The sequence below is a fragment of the Amblyraja radiata genome, chromosome 21, assembly GCF_010909765.2.
Source record: "Amblyraja radiata isolate CabotCenter1 chromosome 21, sAmbRad1.1.pri, whole genome shotgun sequence".
In the NCBI taxonomy this organism is placed as follows: Eukaryota; Metazoa; Chordata; class Chondrichthyes; order Rajiformes; family Rajidae; genus Amblyraja; species Amblyraja radiata.
This window is the reverse complement of record NC_045976.1, coordinates 32492608-32511865: the sequence shown is the minus strand read 5'-3', so window position 1 is coordinate 32511865 and position 19258 is coordinate 32492608. Positions and strand designations below refer to the sequence as shown.

Here is a 19258-nt window from a genome sequence, read left to right as displayed (position 1 = left end):
GCCTTGGTGCTCCACCCACAAGTAACAAGACATACAGTGACAGTTACGAATGACTCAGAAAATACTAAACATTAATAATAAAACATTAATGATAAAACATCATTGATCAAGCATGTGAACCAACAAAATTCCAGATCAAAGGGAGGCTACAGATTTTTGGCTGTTGAGTAGAGCAACTACTCGTGGATAAAAACTGTTTTCATGTCTGGCTGTGGCAGCTTTGACAATCCAGAGTCGCCTTCCAGAAGGAAGTGATTCAAAGAGTTTGTGGCCAGGGTGAGAGGGGTCAGAGATGATCTTGCCCGCTCGCTTCCTGGCCCTTGCAGTGCACAGTTCATCAATGGAGGGAAGGTTGCAGCTAATAGCCTATGCCAATGTTGGGGACTCATGGCTTCATGAGTGTTTGTAATAGCTCAGGTATGTTCAAATGCCTTCTTAATGCAGGTATAAGAGACCTCTCAGCACCTAGTCTTTCCTCCAGTCTTTCCATCACCTTTGGAAACTTTTGTGGCTGTTTATCAACAGGAGGACCAAAGTTGGCCCAATGAAAGTCAAAGAAGCCATTATGAGATTGAGAAACAAGAATAAAACTGTTGAGACATCGGCCGAACCTTAGGCTTACCAAAATCAACTGTTTGGAACATCATTATGAAGAAAGAGAGCACTGGTGAGCTTACTAATCGCAAAGGGACTGGCAGGCCAAGGAAGACCTTCACAGCTGATGACAGAAGAATTCTTTCAATAATAAAGAAAAATCCCAAACACCTGTCCGACAGATCAGAAACACTCTTCAGGAGTCAGGTGTGGATTTGTCAATGACCACTGTCCACAGAAGACTTCATGAACAGAAATACAGAGGGTACACTGCAAGATGCAAATCACTGGCCAGTGAGGGGGACCAGAGGGGAAGGGGCTGGAGCTGACGGTGCGATGGAGAATCACAGCAGGCGCTGGTTGCCGTACGTTCTCCTCTGCCGGGATCAGATTCTCCACTTTCCGTTTGGCGACATCTCGCACGCCAGGCCGGGCTTCCGGTCCCTCCGAAAATAGTGTCCAGTTGGAAACCTCCGCTGGCCATCCTCACCTCCAGTGAAGACGTGATGGAAACCTCCGCCACCGGCCACCCTCAGTTCCAGTAAAGGCACGATGGTGCTGGAAGACGCGGACTGTTCCGCGGAGTGACAGGAGAAAAGACCAATCCACATGGCGTCAACTGGCAGGAGAGGAAATCGATCTGCGCACGCACGTTTTTTAAGATTTTTTTTAAACCTCGCTAACATTTACATTAGAACACTGAACGGAACGCAAATAGAATGACCGTGCAAACCGGAAGATAACAAGATCAGGGGTTTAGTTATGTATAGATAGATAAAGCAGCTGAGTTCCAAAGCTAGGTTGATAGCGCAGTGATCTGGTCCGTCTTTGTTGATATTGTCCTCAAGAATCCTGATATTCCAGGCCCTGATATTCATATAATGTTATCAAGGAGGTAAGATCTTGATCCAGTGGTAAGACAGACCCAGACAGCTGGGGGAAACAGAATCTATGGCATAGGTACCACACATTTGCTCAGTTGTGCACACACACACGCAAAGATTAATGTTCTTGTGCCATGGAACACTGGCCCACAACCTTCCTCATAATTTGTGATCACCTCATCCAGTCTCCCATTCATATTCTATACTCTAGCTCCCAAATCGGTTACACATCTGGCCTTGTTCCAAGTCCCTTGCTCCAGCTACAAAATGATTCACATTCTCATTCACCAATTGCAGTTACAGACCCATCCACATTCTTTGTATTTTTCACGCACCAAGCCACATTTCTGCACACCTGTTCCAGCTATACACCTGTGTAAGGAACAGCACCAGCAATAATGTTAACTTTTTTTTAACCTCACTATTGCCACCGACTCCTCAAATTCAGTTGTCATAAGAAATGCTTTGCTGGTGTACGAGTGTTCTATAGTGAAATGCAAATCGTAATACTAAAATTGGTCTCCAACAGAGACAGTCTCAATGAAGAATTGTTAGAAGGGAAGTGTCAAACAAGGCTGTGTCATGATGTGATATTTTTTCAGCTGGTCCAAATAAAGTCCTTGAATTGTCCAGCTAGCAGGAGTAATCACAGACTCCTAACTCCAATGAGAGATTCCACCTATTTTAAGACGACTACTATTATATGGGTGCCAAAGAACAGCAAGATAATGTGCCTTAATGACGAACACCCAGTGGCTCTGGCATCCTCTGACATCATGAAACGCTTTGATAGGCTGGTCATGGCACACATTAACTTCAACCTCCGAGGTATCCATTTAAATTGGCCTAATGCCACAACAGTTCCATGGCCAACGCATCTCCCTGCCCCTACACGCAGTATCTGAAAAGCAAGATTTCCCTTGTCAGAATACATTTTATTAGGTCTGCCTTCAATACTATTTACCACATTTTATTTGGTCGCCCCTGCCTCAGCCGTCTCTGTTCCTCTACCCTCTCTCTCTGTGCCTCTGCCCTCTCTCTCTCTCTGGCTGCCTCTGCCCCCTCTTTCTCCCTCTCTCTCTCTCTGCCTCTGCCCTCTCTAGCCGCGCCTGCGAGTTGGGGGCCATGCGCGAGTGGATAGGGCAGTGGATGGGGTAAAAGGAGCGAATTCATAATATTAATATAATATCAAGGGGGGTGGTTAGTGTGTGTGTGCGTGGGGGGTGGTTAGTGTGTGTGTGTGTGGGGGGTGGTTAGTGTGTGTGTGTGTGTGTATGTGGGGTGTTGGTTAGTGTGTGTGTGTGTGTGACGCAGCAGGTCCCCCCTGCCCCGCAACTGTGTGTTGAAGGGACAGGACCCTACGGATCCCACTTGGTCTAGTACATAACTAAAACTCTGATCTTGTGCTCTTCTGGTTTGCACGGTTTTTCTATTTGCGTAAAAATGGTATGCGATAGCACTACGATTTTTTGTCTGCTCACTCGCCATTCTCCTGCACTGCGAGTGCAACAAGTTTCGTTCCAATCGGCAGTATATCGTAAAAGTTAGTGAGGTGTAAAAATCGTAAATAACGCCCATGTGCAGATCGATCTTCTCTCCTGCCAGTCAGCACTGCGCAGATTGGTCTCTTCTCCTCACTCCCCGGGACGGTCCACCCCTTCCTGCTCCACCGCGTCTTTACTAGAGCTGAGGGAAGCTGCGGGTGGCCGGCAGTGGTCTCCAACCGGACTCAATTTTCGGAGGAAATGGTAGCGCCCAGTAGGGAGTCGGAGATGTCGCCAAACGGAAAGCGGAAAGTCTGATCCCGGCAGAGAGATTCTAGCACCCGCTGTGAGTACCAAACGCACCACCATCGGAACCCCTCGCAGCTCCAGCCCCTTCTCCTCTGGTCCCCCTCATTGGCTTCTGCCCCCCTCCCCCGTGATACCCCCCCCCCTCTCCCCCATGGCTCTCCCCATACTCCGAGCTCTCCCTCCAGCCCGCCCACAGGCTGCTGATGCTTCCGGGCCTAGCCGAGGATCCGAGGCCTGGCTCCAAGTACGCCGACGGCTGATGCTCCTCCGGGGCACGCATGAAGGGAGAGGAGCGGCAACCTTGAGAATCTGGGGAGGCGAGGAGGGAGTGTGAGGGAGGAAAGGGGATAGAGGGAGAGGAGTGGAGAGGAGTTATGGAGGGAGTGACTGAGGGTAGGGTAAAGGAGAGGTGAGGGAAGGATTGGGGAGGGTAGGAAGAGAGGGAAAAGAAGATGGAGAAGGTGGGGAGGGAGTGTGGGGGAAGAGTGGGAATAGGGGGAGAGGAGGGGGAAGTAGAGGAAGGGGAGTAGAGGAGAGGGGCAGTGGGGGAGGTAGGAAGTGGGGAATAGAGGGAGAGGAGGGCAGTGGGGGATAGAGGGATAGGAAGGGGGTAGGGAGGGGAGAGGAGTTATGCAGGGAGGGAGGGAGTGACTGAGGGTAGGAGAAAGGAGAGGGAGAGAGGCGAGGGGGAATTGGGGAGGGGAAGAGAAGAGGGGAAAGAAGAGGGACAGTGAAGAGGATGGGGGGAGAGTGCTAGGGATGAGGGGAAATGAGCTGCACCTGTGCATTTGGGGGCTATGGGTGAGTGGTGGAATATTTTGTTGGGGGGCCAAGCCTCCTGTGTGACAGGGACTCATAAGTCCCACTTAGTCTAGTTACTGTTATTTGTCCTACAAGTGGTATTATTTATGAAAGAACTGCAGATGCTGGTTTAAACCGAAGATAGACACAAAAAGCTGGAGTATCTCAGCGGGGCAGGCATCTCTGGAACAAAGTCGAGACCCTTCTTGAGACTGGTTAGGGATAAGGGAAACGAGAGATGTAGAGAGATAAAGAACAATGAATGAAAGATATGCAAAAAAGTAACGATGATAAAGGAAACAGGCCATTGTTAGCTGCTTGTTAGGTGAAAACAAGAAGCTAGTGCAATTTGGGTGTGGGAGGAATAGAGGGAGAGGAAATGCCGGGACTACCTGAAGTTAGAGGTCAATATTGGAGGAACAGCATCTCCTACAGTATTTTGCTTGGGCAGCTTACAGCCCAGTGGTATGAATATTGAGTTCTCTCACTTCAGGCCACATCTATGGAGGGAGAGGGGAACCGCCATTCCCTAAACAAATGAGGACATCTTGGATGTCCTGGTATGGAACTCATCTTGGGCGCTGATGCGGCTTAGACAGAAGAATTGGGAGTAGGGATATAGTTTGCAGGAAGCAGGGTGGGAAGAAGTGTAGTCGAGATAGTTGTGGGAGTCAGCGGGTTCAGTGTTGCTGCAGAGTGAGCGGAGGGCTATACATTCAGAGTGGTTGAGGTTAGAATAGGAAAGGGGAGTGAAAAAGTTGAGACGATTGATGTCACGCCAGCAGTCAGAAATAACTGGGTGGGGGTTGGGGACAGAGGAGGGTCTGGGAGTGGACAGAGGCCAAGAAGAGGTCTGGTGGTGGGGGGGGGGAATGGTGGGTATTGTTAGACTTTAAAGAGGGCATTTAAACTATGTCTGGCTACACTGTAATGGGTATAGAGAACATACTGTAGACCAAGAGACTGAGCACGCAGCCTTGACATGCTGCTGTGTTGATGGTTAACAACAACCTCAAGGGCTACCAACTGTTGGCAGTAATGTCTGTGATAATTAAGTGTTTTGAGAGATTGGTTATAACTTTAATTAACTCCTACCTTAGTAAGGACCTGGACCCACTACAATTTGCCTATTGCCACAATAGATCAACAGAGGCTGCAATGTATCTGGCTCTCGACTCTGCTCTGGCCAACAGCATATGCTAGGCTGCTGTTCAATGACCACAGCTCAGCATCCAACATCATTATTCCCTCTAAATGTTAATCAAACTTAGAGAACTGGTGCTCTGCTCATCCCGATGTAACTGGATCCTCAACTTCCTCATCAGCAAATGACAATCAGTAAAAATTGGGAACATTTCTTCCTCTATAGCAATCAACATAACAGCACATCTTGACTGCATGCTACATGCTGGGAAATGCTACACTTTACCTCCCCCCTTGACTCCATCCAAACACCTAAGCAGTCTTTCCAGGTGAGGCACCTGCACCTCCTCCAACCTCATCTATTGCATCCGCTGCTCTAGGTGTCAACTGCTCTACATTGGTGAGATCAAGCGTAGGCTTGGCGATAGCTTCGCCCAACACCTCCGTACAGTTCGCATTAACCAACCTGATCTCCCGGTGGCTCAGCACTTCAACTCCCCCTCCCATTCCGAATCCGACCTTTCTGTCCTCGGGCCTTCTCCATGGCCAGAGTGAGTCCAACCACAAATTGGAGCAGCACCTCATATTTTACTTGGGTAGTTTACACCCCAGTGGTATGAACATTAACTTCTCCAATTTCAGGTAGTCCTTGCTTTCTCCCTCCCTCCTTCCCCTCCCCTTCCCAGCTCTCCCACAGCCTACTGTCTCAGCCTCTTCCTTTCTTCTTTCCCCCCCCCACATCCCCACATCAGTCTGAAGAAGGGTCTCGTCCCAAAATGTCACCTATTCCTTCGCTCCATAGATGCTGCCTCACCCGCTGAGTTTCTCCAGCATTTTTGGCTACCTTCGATTTTTCTAGCATCTGCAGTTCTTTCTTAAACATCTTGGCTGCATGCTCAGTCTCCTGGAGTTCTCAATACCCATGACGCTGTATCAAGATCAAGCAGCTGATTGTTGACCAGGAGAGGAAAGCAGAGGATCGACAAATGTTTTTTCATTGATGGGATGGCAGTGAAAGTCAACGGCTTCAAGTTGCTGGGTGTGCATATCTCTGAAGATCTAACTGGGGCTCAGCACATTGATGCAATCACAAAGAAATATCATCAATGCCTCTACTTCCTTCAGAAGATTGAGGAGATTTAAAATGCTGGCAATATTCCACTAAACATCAACATGTGCATGGTAGAAAGCACTGACTTGTTGCATCATAGCTTGGTTTGGCAACTAGAATGGCAAGGAACAAAGAGGCTTACTGAGAGTGGTGCATACTGCTCATCAGACGTACCTACGATACAGTAGAACTTTATTTATCCCAGAAGGGAAATTGATCTGCCAACAGTCATAAAAAACACAAAAAAGATGAAATATGAAATTAAAGTGACGAGTGGAAAGGCTTGGGGGATGCGCAAAGATTGGGATGGGGGGGGGGGGGGGAAGTAGGAGGGGAGTCAGTCTCAGTCTACCCCACAGCAGAAGGGGCAGGAGTTGTAAAGTTTGATAGCCACAGGGAAGAAGGATCTCCTGTGGCTTTCTGTCCTGCATCTTGGTGGAACCAGTCTGTTGCTGAAGGTACTCCTCAGGTTGATCAGTGTGTCATGGAGGGGGTGAGCTGTATTGTCCAGGCTGCTCTGCGGTTTGTGGAGCATCCTGCCCTCCAATGAATCCAACTCCGTCATCTGGAGGGAACCAGATTCTTGATGAGTTTATTAATCCTATTGGCGTCCTCAGCATTTGCCCTGCTGCCCCAGCAGATGGCAGCGAAGAATATGGCACTGGCTACCATTGATCGGTAGAACATCTGCAACATCTTACGGCAGACATTGAAGGAGCGGAGCCTTCTCCAAAAGTAAAGCCAGCTCTGTTCCTTCTTGTACAGGGCCTCAGCGTTCCTGCACCATTCTAGTTTACTGTCCCTGGTAAAATGCACATCCACACCATTGATGGAGACGGGGGACAGGGGTGTTCCTCTCCTCCTAAAGTCCACCACCAACTCCTTAGTCTTGTCAGTGTTGGGCAGCAGGTGATTCAGTCCACACCACTCAACAAAGTCGTTGACGACACCTGTATTCAGCTTCCCTCCCATCACTGATGCAGCCCCCAATTGCAGTCATCTGAAAACTCTCATCATTGAAGTGATCCTTTGGAGGTGATGACTCAAAAAGGAAGCCAATATCAAAGACCTGCACCACCCTAGCCATGCTCTTATTTTGCTCCTACCATCAGGATTCATTTATTTTCCTCATCATATAATTATATTTAAATTGTTTCCATTCAGAAGTTTGAAAGTAGTGTATACAATAACGGAACTATGTAAGAAAAGCTGCCATATTAAAGTGTGAATGCAACAAACACAAATAAAAGTATTAGCAAATTTAAAATAATCAAGACAGTTCAGTGATTCCGACTGCAAATAAAGATTTTTTTTTCCACCCAGGGATTTAATCATTACTGTGTAGTCACTGAATTATCAGAAATCTTAAAAACAAATTTTACTCTGGTACTTCACAAATTAGAAATAATGAACTTTTAGCCTTGGGATTTAAAAGAAAATCAAACCAGACTGACAATCAGTAATCTAAGGTAGACACAAAATGCTGGAGTAACTCAGCTGGGCAGGCAACATCTCTGGAGAGAAGGAATGGGTGACGTTTCGGGTCGAGACCCTTCTTCAGACTGATGTCAGGGGAGTGGGCAGGGCAGAGTTAGAATGTAGTGGAGAGGAGACCGTTGGTAGAGGTCATAATGCTGCCTCGGCAACGCCAGCAGCATAATCAAGGATGAGTTGTACCCTGGCCACTCCCTCTTCTCCCCACTCCCATCAGGCAAAAAGTATAGAAGTGTGAAAATTCACACCTCCAGTTTCAGGGACAGTTTCTTCACAGCTGTTATCAGGCACCTGAATCATCCTACCACAACCAGAGCAGTGCTGAACAACTATCTACCTTGTTGGTGATTCTTGGCCAATCCTTGATCGGGCTCTGCTGGCCTTACCTTGCACTAAACGTTATCATGTATCTGTATACTGTAAATGGTTCATTTGTAATCATGTATTGTCTTTCTGCTGACTGGTTAGCACGCAACAAAAGCTTTTCACTGTACCTTGGTACACATGACAATAAACTAAACTGAACATGATGACCGCCCCAGATTATATCGGGAAAGTTAAACTCCCCTACCATGACCACCCTATTAATCTTGCAGCTGCCTGCAGTCACCTGACTTATTTATTCATTTAATTCCCCATGACTACAGTACACTCCGTCACTTTTTAAAATTCTCAGCTCCACCTATATTACCTACTGGACGAATCATCAGTAATGCCCTCCACAACACAGCTCCAAACACAGCCACCTTCAATAGGCTGCTCCACTACATCATGCCTTGTTTTCATTGCCTGTTCCATTCGTCAGTTTTGACCCTTCAATCAATCTGACTGCTAACTCTCACGTTTCCCTGCTGCTGCTCCAACGCTGAAATGAACTAAATACACAATTCCAAGTACTGGCCTTTGAATTCACCCCATTGTTGCTCTGACAATGAAATAGACCAATTCCACATATCTAAGGACTAGCTTTCGAATTCTCCCGTTCTTGCACCAACACTGAACTGAAATACAACAACACTGAAATACAGCAAGCAGAAAACATTATAACGGACCATGGAGGGTGGAAATGGTGTCCATTATTGCTAATTATCCACCATAACCAAGTGTCATATATGGCATTTCATGTGTAGAGACACAACCATAAAATTTAGGCTGAGCAAGAACTGCACTGATAGAAGTAAAGGGGCTGTCCCACTTACGTGTCCTTGGCACGCAAATTACTTGATCTCGTGGTCGCATTGAGCCGAGACGGTCGAGCGAAGGTCGAGCGCGATTACATGCGTACGCACAGCCGTCTGGAGCGCGTGACGTCATTTGAAGATGGACACATAGCTGGAGTAACTCAGCGGGACTGGCAGCATCTCTGGAGAGAAGGAATGTGTGACGTTCCGTGTCGAGACTCTTCTTCAGTCTGAAAAGAAGGGTCTTGACCCGAAATGTCACCCATTGCTTCTCTCCAGAGATGCTGCCGGTCCCGCTGAGTTACTCCAGCATTTTGTGTCTATCTTCAATTTTCTTGGCCCCGCTCTGGGAGTAAAACTGGGGACGGATCCAGACCGCAACGGCCGTGAGCCCCAGGCCGAGTTCAGCGATTGTTTGCCTGCTTCTGCTGCTGTTGAAGGTGAGACGTTGCGTCGCGCCAGGGTCTTGGGCCTGTCCCACTTTGGCCGTCAGTTCCGCGACAGGCCGTTGGCGCGCAAAGATTTTGTTCACTGCAAGAAATTCGGAGCCTATGTCGATGTCGCAAGAAGTAACACATGTCCCTATTCCGCTACCCTCACCTCCGTCCAGGGACTCAAGAATCCTTCGAGGTGAGATAGAGGTTATAGTGCACCTAGTCCAACCCCATCTACTGCATCCGGTGTTCCTAATGTGGCCTTCTGTATGTCGGTGAGACCAAGCATAGACTCTGCGTCTGATTTACTGAACACTTGTCCCAGCACGCTGGATCTTTCAGTTGCTAACCATTTTAACCCCTCGTCCAATTCCCGTACTGATATTTCTGTCCTGGACCTCCTCCATTGTCAGAATGAGATCACATGCAAACCAGAGGAACAACCCATATCCGACTTGGGCAGTTTACAATCTAACAGATTGAAAACTGAATTCTCCAAAATGTAGGTAACTACTATCGCCCCCTCCATCTCCCCCTTCTTGCACTATATAACCCCCCTCCTTCTCCCACCCCCCCCATTCCCCTCCAGAATTTGAACATATTTCTCCCATCCCCCTCCATACCTTCCTCTAGCTTCTCAATTTGCAATTCTTCAATCCTTTTGCCTTTTCATCTTTAGCCTTTGTCCAACCATCTGCCTATCAAAAAACCCTACCGAAACAAGAAACTGTAGATGAAGGTTTACAAAAAAACACAAGTGCTGGGGTAACTCAGCTGGTCAGGCAGCATCCCTGGAAAACATGGGTAGGTAATGTTTCAGATTGGGACCCTTCTTTAGACTGATTGTAGAATAGAGTGGTGAGGATTGAGGAAAACAAACTTGGAAGATACAAGATACAGAACAAAATGTGGCAGGTAATACAAATGCCTTCTGAAAATCAAAATATTCTCACATTCATCCTCCTTATTCATTACAACAAACACACCCTCCAACTCTACATCAATGAAATTGGCGTGACGCCTATCGGCCGGCCGCTGTGACAGACATCTCCAGGCTGGCTGCGGAGTAGCAGAGGTTGGAGCATCCGCGGGGATCAGAGCCAGCGGCCGAGGTCAGACCCCACACGCCGCGGGTCAACGGATCCCGTGGCTGGGGCCGTGCCCGGCAACGTTGTGGAGAGGTCAGTGCAGCGGCCGATGATGGCGCCGACCGCTGGCCAAGACGGACATGTGAGGATGTCGCTGCCGAGGGAAGGAACAAAAGAGGACCCAGCCGGTGGGGGGGTAGAACAATGGATAATGGGGACCCGGTGTGGGAGGAACTCTGTGAGGGAGGGGGAGGAGCAATGAAAAACCCGGCTTGTGGGGGGCGGCCGTGAAGGGGGGGAGAAGAATAAAGGGGGAACTGCTGTGGGGGGGGGGGGGGCTAGGTTTCGTAACTCTGTAAACGCCAGATATGCAAGCAAAGAATTTCACTGCGACTTGTCACATCTGACGAAAGTTTTCATTCATTCACAATATTCTGTCATGTTATGATCACCCAGTAACAGGCATCTTTCACTAGAAAATCATTAATTAAGCCTGTTTCATTACACATGAGCATACCAAAAACACCCTACTCCTTGCTAGTCCTGCAACAATTCCATCTATGCTGACCCAAATACATTTCCACAAGCTTCTCCTCAAAACTATATTTTTAAAGTTTAATATATTTGGCCAAGGAAAGAGCAACCCACAGAATCACAAATGAGATGCATTTGAAATTCCTGTGCCAAATTCCATTCATTTGCATGTCTAATATTTAAATCGTTGAAAAGCCTCATTACTCTATAATTCTGAAAATTTCTTCTAACCTGTAACCTCCTTCAAACTCCCCATTCTTATGTCTTTTTGCCTGTTGTGGTACTACCTACCCGTCTTCCCCAACATTGTTGGCCAGGGAATTAGAAAAGGTTGTGATGTGAAAACGGAGGCCAGATGGGAGAATGCGGGGATGACAGTGTCACAGGGAGAGACAAATGAAAAAACAGAATTATAGGCAGAGACACAATGCACATGCAAGACTGATACAATGAGAGATAATGAAAAGATGGCGCCATATCGTGGCATCTTTGCGTGCTCTTCCCAGAGAAGGATCTATCATCATCCAATACATTCAGTCTACCCTTTTATATCTCTTTTCCACCTGTAAATATAGAACAATATTCTTCACTCTGCATCTTGTATTTTGCAATATCTATTGTACTTGAGTTTGTTTTAATTGTACGTAGTATTATCTGATCCGATTAGATAGCATGCAAAACAAAGCTTTTCACTGTACCTCGGTACATGTGACAATAATAAACCTAAACATCACAGACTGAGATGAAGATGGATGGACAGATACAGGACAGGCGGCATTGTCACGCAGCAGTAGAGTTGCTGCCTTACAGCACCAGAGACCCAGTATGACTACGGGTGCTGTCTGTACGGAGTTTGTACATCTTCCCTGTGACCACATGGATTTTCTAAGGGTGCTTTGGTTTCTTCTCATATTCCAAAGGCATACAGGTTTGTAGGTTAATTGGCTTCTGTAAATTGTCCCCAGTGTGTAGGATAGTGCTGGTATACGGGCTGATCGGTAATCGGCATGGACTCAGTGGGCCGAAGGACCTGTTTCCATGCTGTATCTCTAAAGTCTAAACAGTGCGCAAGAAATAGTTTGGGAGGCAAAGTGGAAGGAAATGTGGATCTGAGAGAAGGAACAAATTATGGGAAGGGAAAACAAAAGCACCGTTCATATCACATTTAAAGATAATAGTACTTTACAGCCAATTAAGTAATTTTTAGGCATAGTCATTTTCATAATGCAAGAAACATCAGCTGATACGTTCACCACGTCCCATAAATTACAGTATGATAATGCCAAACAATCAATTAAAAAAAAAAAGAGCAAGAGATAACTATTAGCCCTGAACACGAGGCTAACTTTTCTGGAAAGACTGAGGTGGAGGACATATTCTCCTCATATGTTTTTTATCATATATCATATGTTCACCCATATAATTTTTGTTCAAGAGTCCCTTGTTCGCCCTTTGCATTCACGTGAGGTGAATATATCTGGAACTACAGCCTCAACCATCTTTAAATTTGTACAGAGCAAGACCCTTGCCATGGATTTATCTACAGAATGAAGTATACATAATTAATTCCAATTAGGAAATACAAATTAATTAATATCTTCTCAGACTGGTATTTGCATAAAGGACTAAACGTGAACTTCAAGGACACTCTTCTCCACTGAATATTGTAAGGGGTGCCAATTTCTGGATAGTGCAGGCATCAAGATATATGGGATAGGAAGATTATGTTAAGATAGGTCCGTCATGATCTTATTAAATGGAAGAGCAGTTTTGAGAGGCCCAATGGCCTACTTTTGTACCTATTTCTTATGTTTTAACTGGAAGCAGACATTAATGATGCCAAAAACTAACAACCACAGGACTCACTTACTTCGTGTCACTAACTGACAAAAATGAAGAAACGGTCCAACTTTCAGAATGAGCAAATAGTCAACTCTACATGTTGCTGAAAAGCCATTACAGAAAGAGGGGCCTGAACTCCAAGGGAAGGCTGCCCTTGCCACACACTTCTGTGAACAGGATTATTCTTGTTGCTGGAAATCAGGCTTAGAACAGCTCACACATGGATGGGCTCCGCTGCTCTTAATGTCAAATATGCATGCAGAAAGAGGGAGGAATAGAGCAACTGGAATCTTGAAATTAAATCTCAAAGACTCTAAAGGGTCAAAGGGGCAGGAAAAACTCAAACAATTCAGCAAGTTTGCCATTTCAACAAAAGTGAACATCTACATATGGAATACAAGACGGATGTAGAAATGGAAACCTGATAAATATAATATGGCCAAAGAATGGTGTTGCCAAATTATCAAGTGATTTAAAAAGGTGCAGAACCAGAAAGAACAAGAGCCACAGAAGAACACAGACAGGTGGATGGTTCTGCTGAGAGAGAATGAAGTACGAAGGAGTGCCTGTTGTGGCAATCTGAGACGGGAGGTGGTGGGGTGGGAGAGAGAGAGAGAGAAGTGAGGATATATATGGTGGTGAGAGAGAAGGTGGGGTGGGGCAGAAGGAAAAGGATGGGAGTAGTACAGGAGGCAGGAATGCAGGGAGGTGGGTGGGTTGGTTGAGAATGAGGGACCAAAGAGGAGGGTTGGGATGAGGGAGAGAGTGTTGGAGGGGAGAGCGAGAACGCAATGGATAGGGGCAGAAGGGGTGCAGGAGGGAAGGGAGCTGGGGAGGGGCAGGAAAAGTAGGGCAGAAAACAAAAAGGCAGGAGGAATGAGTTGGGGCAAGGTGGTGGGTCAAACACAAAGATGACCCAAGGACACTGGAAGTCAGTTGTGGGAATGGGCGGGACTATAATGGGGGGAATTTCAGGTCTGCCAGAAGGGATGTCAACACAAGTGGAAAGGTATGATACCACGCAAGAGCAATGAGGGTGAAATGAGCGAGAGTGGATGTGGGCATGACTGGAGGGTGATAGTAGTGCAGGGGAGAGTGGTGAAATAGGGCAGGAGTGTTCGAGAACACAGAGTGGGGTCGCGGCGGAAACACATGGCAAGCAGCTGAGAACGGGGGGGGGGGAGCGCTTTAAGAGGAGGCGAGATCGCAGGGTAAGACTTGGACAGGGCCGAGAACACAGAGAGCCAAGAGTAACAACACGGTCGAGGCTGGGGTACGACGGAGAGACGGAAGAAATGAAGCAGAGAATGACCCACAGAGAAAATGAGAGGGAGGTCAGATCCTCGTAGGTGCTCTGAACCTAGGAGAGATTGGCACTGGTGATGGGGTGAAGAAGAAAGGCCAAGAAGCTAGAACAATTACCAGCATTAGTTGGAAATCTACTTACCTTTGACGCGTTCCCCTCGGTGCAGTTGGATCTCGCCCTCCCCCTGGGGCTGGTAAGGCTTCACCACGATGAAGGTCCGTCCCGGGACCGCACTGTACAGTTTGCGCTTGGGTCCTCTGTGAGCGGGGGCTGCCGATGGAGTTGGGTTGGGTTCGGTGCTTGGACTGTAAACAAAAACATAGGTGACAATGGTTCTTCCGGACCCAGAGCCGGGACCGGGGACAACCCCTTCCACCATCCTCCACGGTCTGCCCGGGGGGAAAGCGTCTCACTCAGCTCGGCTGCTCCAGGCCGAGGCGCTCGGACACCGAACGGGAGCCGAGCGCCGGCTCCGCGCTCATCGTTAATCTGAATTCTGAAGAGTGCTATGATTTTGCTGACCGCAGCCGTGGCCAAGGGTGCTCCATCCTGTCCCGGTTGGAGCTCCTCACGTGCCAGTGCTGAGTCCGAACTCCGGTTCTCCACTCACTACCGGACCGACAGCTATCCGACGCCCCGCCCTCCATTCACACCACGGTCCTTGGGAGATGCAAGACTCGCTTCAAAGCTACGCCCAGTAGCTACTTGGCTCCGCCCGCTGAATCATTGGTCCTGCCTCAAGAAGTCGAACATAGCCCATCGATTTTTTTTTGATACCTTCCCAAGTCACGTCTACTAAATTGTGAAGCTTAGTTTCTAATTTCTAATGGGAACTCCGGCTTCACGGACTGGCAGAAATCTAACGGCCCGCCCTCCATTCATACCGAATTAATGCCATAGCTCAGTAACGTTAATTGTTTCTTTTGACAGTTACTGCCTGATATGTTGAGTATTTTCAGCATTTTCTGTTTTCAGTGCAGACGTCTAGAATTTCCCGTTGTTTATATTCAGCCTATAAATATTTTGAGCCTGCTCTCAATGGCTGTCCAGCTAAATCTATTGAATCCTTATTCTTGCTCAAACACATCCCATGTTGACTGACAGAAACCGCGCATCAAAACTTTGATCTCTTTCCATTCAACCATCATCTCGTCCAATAGGTCTTTCATCATGCCGAATCGGCATTTGGCTCACGGGGTCTCCCCAATCAATACTGATTTTGCTCAGGGATGTGCTTTTCTCCTCCTTGCTCTTTCTTCTCCTTACGCTCCTGCCCTCCCATCCGATGCCTCCCTTCCACAATTTCAACCAAATCATATTCAGATTCGAGCCGAGAGATAAAATGGTTAACAAAATTAAAAAGATGCAATAATCCCCTCGGAGGACAACTTTTATGTTGAAACCTTCTGTTTTAACGGTCGTAACAAAGCAATTCTAACTTTAAAGATGCAATGAAAATCATTTATGCTGCAAATCATTTTAGGAACGAATCTCCAACGGGGATACAATTTGGGGGGGAGGGGGTCAAATGTGAAAATATACATAGAAACATAGAAAATAGGGGTAGGCCATTCGGCCCTTCGAGCTTGCACCGCCATCCAATATGATCATGGCTGATCATCCAACTCAATAACCTGTACCTGCCTTCTCTCCATACCCCCTGATTTCTTTAGCCACAAGGGCCACATCTAACTCCCTCTTAAATATAGCCAATGAACTGGCCTCAACTACCTTCTGTGGCAGAAAATTCCAGAGATTCACCACTCTCTGTGTGAAAAATGTTTTTCTCATCTCGGTCCTAAAAGATTTCCCCTTTATCCTTAAACTGTGACCGCTTGTTCTGGACTTCCCTAACATCGGGAACAATCTTCCTGCATCTAGCCTGTCCAACCTCTTAAGAATTTTGTAAGTTTCTATAAGATCCCCCCTTCAATCTTCTAAATTCTAGCGAGTACAAGCCGAGTCTATCCAGTCTTTCTTCATCTGAAAGTCCTGACATCCCAGGAATCAGTCTGGTGAACCTTCTCTGTACTTCCTCTATGGCAAGAATGTCTTTCCTCAGATTAGGAGACCAAAACCTCCCTGTTCCTATACTCAAATCCTTTTGCTATGAATGCTAACATACCATTCGCAATTAATAGCATTGGTGTAAAGAGGGATCTTAGGGTTCAGGTCCATAACTCCCTGAAAGTAGAAACACCAGTAGATAGAGTGGTAAAGAAGGCATATGGAACACTTGCTTTCATAGGTCAGGGTGTTGAATATAAGAGTCAGGAAATCATAATACAGCTTTATAAGACTTTGTTTGACCGCATTTGGAACATTGTGTGCAGTTCTGGTCGGCCCATTCCAGGAAGGATGTGGAGGCTTTGGTAAGGGTGCAAAATGGCTCCAGAATGATGCCTGGATTAGGGGGTATTAATACAGGAAGAGGTTGGAGAGACGGATTTGTTTTCTCTGGAACGTCAGAGGTTTTGGGGAGACCCGATAGGAGCATATAAAATTATGATAGGCACAGATAGGATAAACAGTCAGAATATTTATCCCAGGATGAAAAAAAAAATCAAATACTGGAAAGTATAGCTTTAAGGTGAGAGGGGCAAAGTTTAAAGAATATGTGCAGGGCAAGTTTTTCCCCCCCCGAGGGTGGTTTGTCCACAAAATGCGCTGTTGGGAGTGGTGGTTGAAGCAAATAAGTTAGTGGCATTTAAAATACTTTTGGATAGGCATATGGATATGGAGGGATATGGGTTATTTGCAGGTAGATAAGTGATGGCTCTAGGGCGCTCTTGGGCACACCCACCCAGCGAGCAGTGGGCCATGGCACTCCCGGCTTGCAGGCCCGACTCATGTGCTGTGGTCAGACGATGGAGGAGAACTTACTCCACAGGGCGCCATAGCCTACAGAAAAACCAGTGCAGAGTGAGTAGTCAAAGTCCCAGCAGTCAGGTTGGAGCCCCGAGGTCGAGTCGGGCTGAGGGCAACATCAGGTCAGGCCGAGGATGAGTCGGAGCCTCAACGTCGAGTCGGAGCCTCGAACGTAGTCGGGCCAAGAACAGAGCTTCGAGGACGAGGTCGGGCCGTGGTGGGCGGACCGTGGTGGGCGGATCGTGTTGCCGAGAACAAAGGGAGACCCAACGTGGGAAGCACCGAGAACCAAGGGGGACCCGGCGACATGGGGGAGCTGCTGAGAACAAAGGGGGGGGGGCCCGCTGTGGGGGGCTGCTGAGAAGAAAGGGGGGACCCCGCTGTGGGGAGCTGCTGAGAACAAAATGGGACCCGGCGTGGTGTGGGGGCCGCCGTGAACAATAAATTATCATCATCATCATCATCATGTTCAGCACAGACATTAGGTGCCGAATGGCCGGTTCTTGTGCTGTATGTTCCATGAGGCACAAGAGATAACAAACAATCTGCTGAATTCCTCAGTAGATCAAACAGCATCTTTTGGGGGGGGGGGGGGGGGGGGGGGGGGGAGGGGGCATGTGGAGGGAGGGCAGCAGATAGGTGAAATATGTGGGTAGTCGATCAATGGAACCAGAAGGGGGAGGGTGACTAATAACAATTATCGGATCTAGAAGTGTGAGTATGGAAAAAGGGACAAAATATGAGGACTGGAAGTTGTGGGAAGGGGGGGGGGGGGGGGGGGGGGGCGATCTCGGCAGGGCGACGTTTACCTTGAAACTGGAAAATGCAATATTCACTTTATCTCATTGATGCAGAGGAGGCCATATAGAGTTCACCATATTGTAGAGGAAGCCACATTGGGAGCTTGATTTCTAGCTGGTTAACCATGAAACTATTGGTTTGTTATAAAAAACCTACTGTATATGGTTCACCAATCATCTTGGGGAAATGAAATCACCATCTTTACTCAATATGGCCCACTGTGGATAACCTAACCGCCTTTTCATTCAGGAATGGACAGGAAATCTTGACAGTCAGCTATGCCCAAATTGGAAGGACAATAACATCAAAAAGCAGCCTTGATGCAGCTTAGGGCTTCTGGCCAATAAAAGCAATGAGGAAAATACAGTTTAATCATGCATTCCCTCCGCATATAAATCCACCATGGCTATATGTTTGGACTGCATTGCTTCATTCCAAAGTCTTGTCTCCAATACTTAAAAGAACAAAAGGAACAACTGCATCGCAACATTCTAAATTTTACACATTTCTGATTCAGACAGTTCCTTCACTGTTGTTCAGAGAAAATCTTGGAAGTTGGATTCTTAGTTCTTCCTAATGTCCATAGTAGAAGCACCTACATCACGTATACCACAATGAGTAAAAACATCCAAGAAGTCAGAGTCATAGAGCCTTACAGCATGGAAACAGGCCCTTCGGCCCAACTTTCTCACGCCGGCCAACATGTTCCATCTACATTAGTCCCAACCGCCTGCAATTGGCCCATATCCCTCCAAACCTGTGCTTTCCATGTACCTGTCTAAATGCTTTTGAAACATTGTGATAGTACTTGCCTCAACTACCTCCTCTGGCAGCTCATTTCATACATCGACCACCCTTTCTGTGACCAAGCTACCCTTTTTCCTATTAAATCTTTCCACCCTCACCTTAAACCTATGTCCTCTGGTTATCGATTCCCCTACTCTGGGCAAGAAACTCTGTGTGTCTACCCGATCGTTTCCTCTCATGATTTTGCACATCATAAACTTACAAATTGCATAATTAACTTTCTCAAGAGCAACTTTCAATTGGTAACAAATAGAGCTTGCCCATGACCGAGAAATGAAAACAAAAATAAAGGCAGGATTGGTAATTTACCATGAGGAATGAAGGAAAAAATGCTAAACCGAGTCTTTGGCTCGAGAGTCTTCGGCGAGGAGGCTGAGGGGAGGAGGCTACGCATAAAGCTCGAGAGGACGGAGCGTGGTGAACACATGTCGGGGCAGATGAGACAGTGTGAGGATTGCAGAATGTGGAAGCCCAGGGACACAGATGGAGCCTCTGGCTGCTACAACTGTGACAAGTGCGTCCAGCTTCAGCTCCTAAAGGACCGTGTTGGGGCACTGGAGAAGCAGCTGGATGACCT

General features: G+C 47.2%; 1 protein-coding gene across 10 annotated transcripts in view; it reads right to left on the bottom strand.

Annotated features, from left to right (window-relative positions):
• shank3 (SH3 and multiple ankyrin repeat domains 3) overlaps positions 1-19258 on the bottom strand; it is a 541235-nt gene that overhangs the window by 244498 nt on the left and 277479 nt on the right. For all 10 annotated transcript variants that reach the window (XR_004415240.1, XR_004415241.1, XM_033039988.1 and 7 more), the window contains exon 12: positions 14347-14510. Coding sequence is in view for 8 of the 10 variants with exons in the window: in XM_033039988.1 (XP_032895879.1) it covers positions 14347-14510 (164 nt within the window). In the remaining 2 variants the exon portion in view is untranslated. The remainder of the gene's footprint in view (positions 1-14346; positions 14511-19258) is intronic.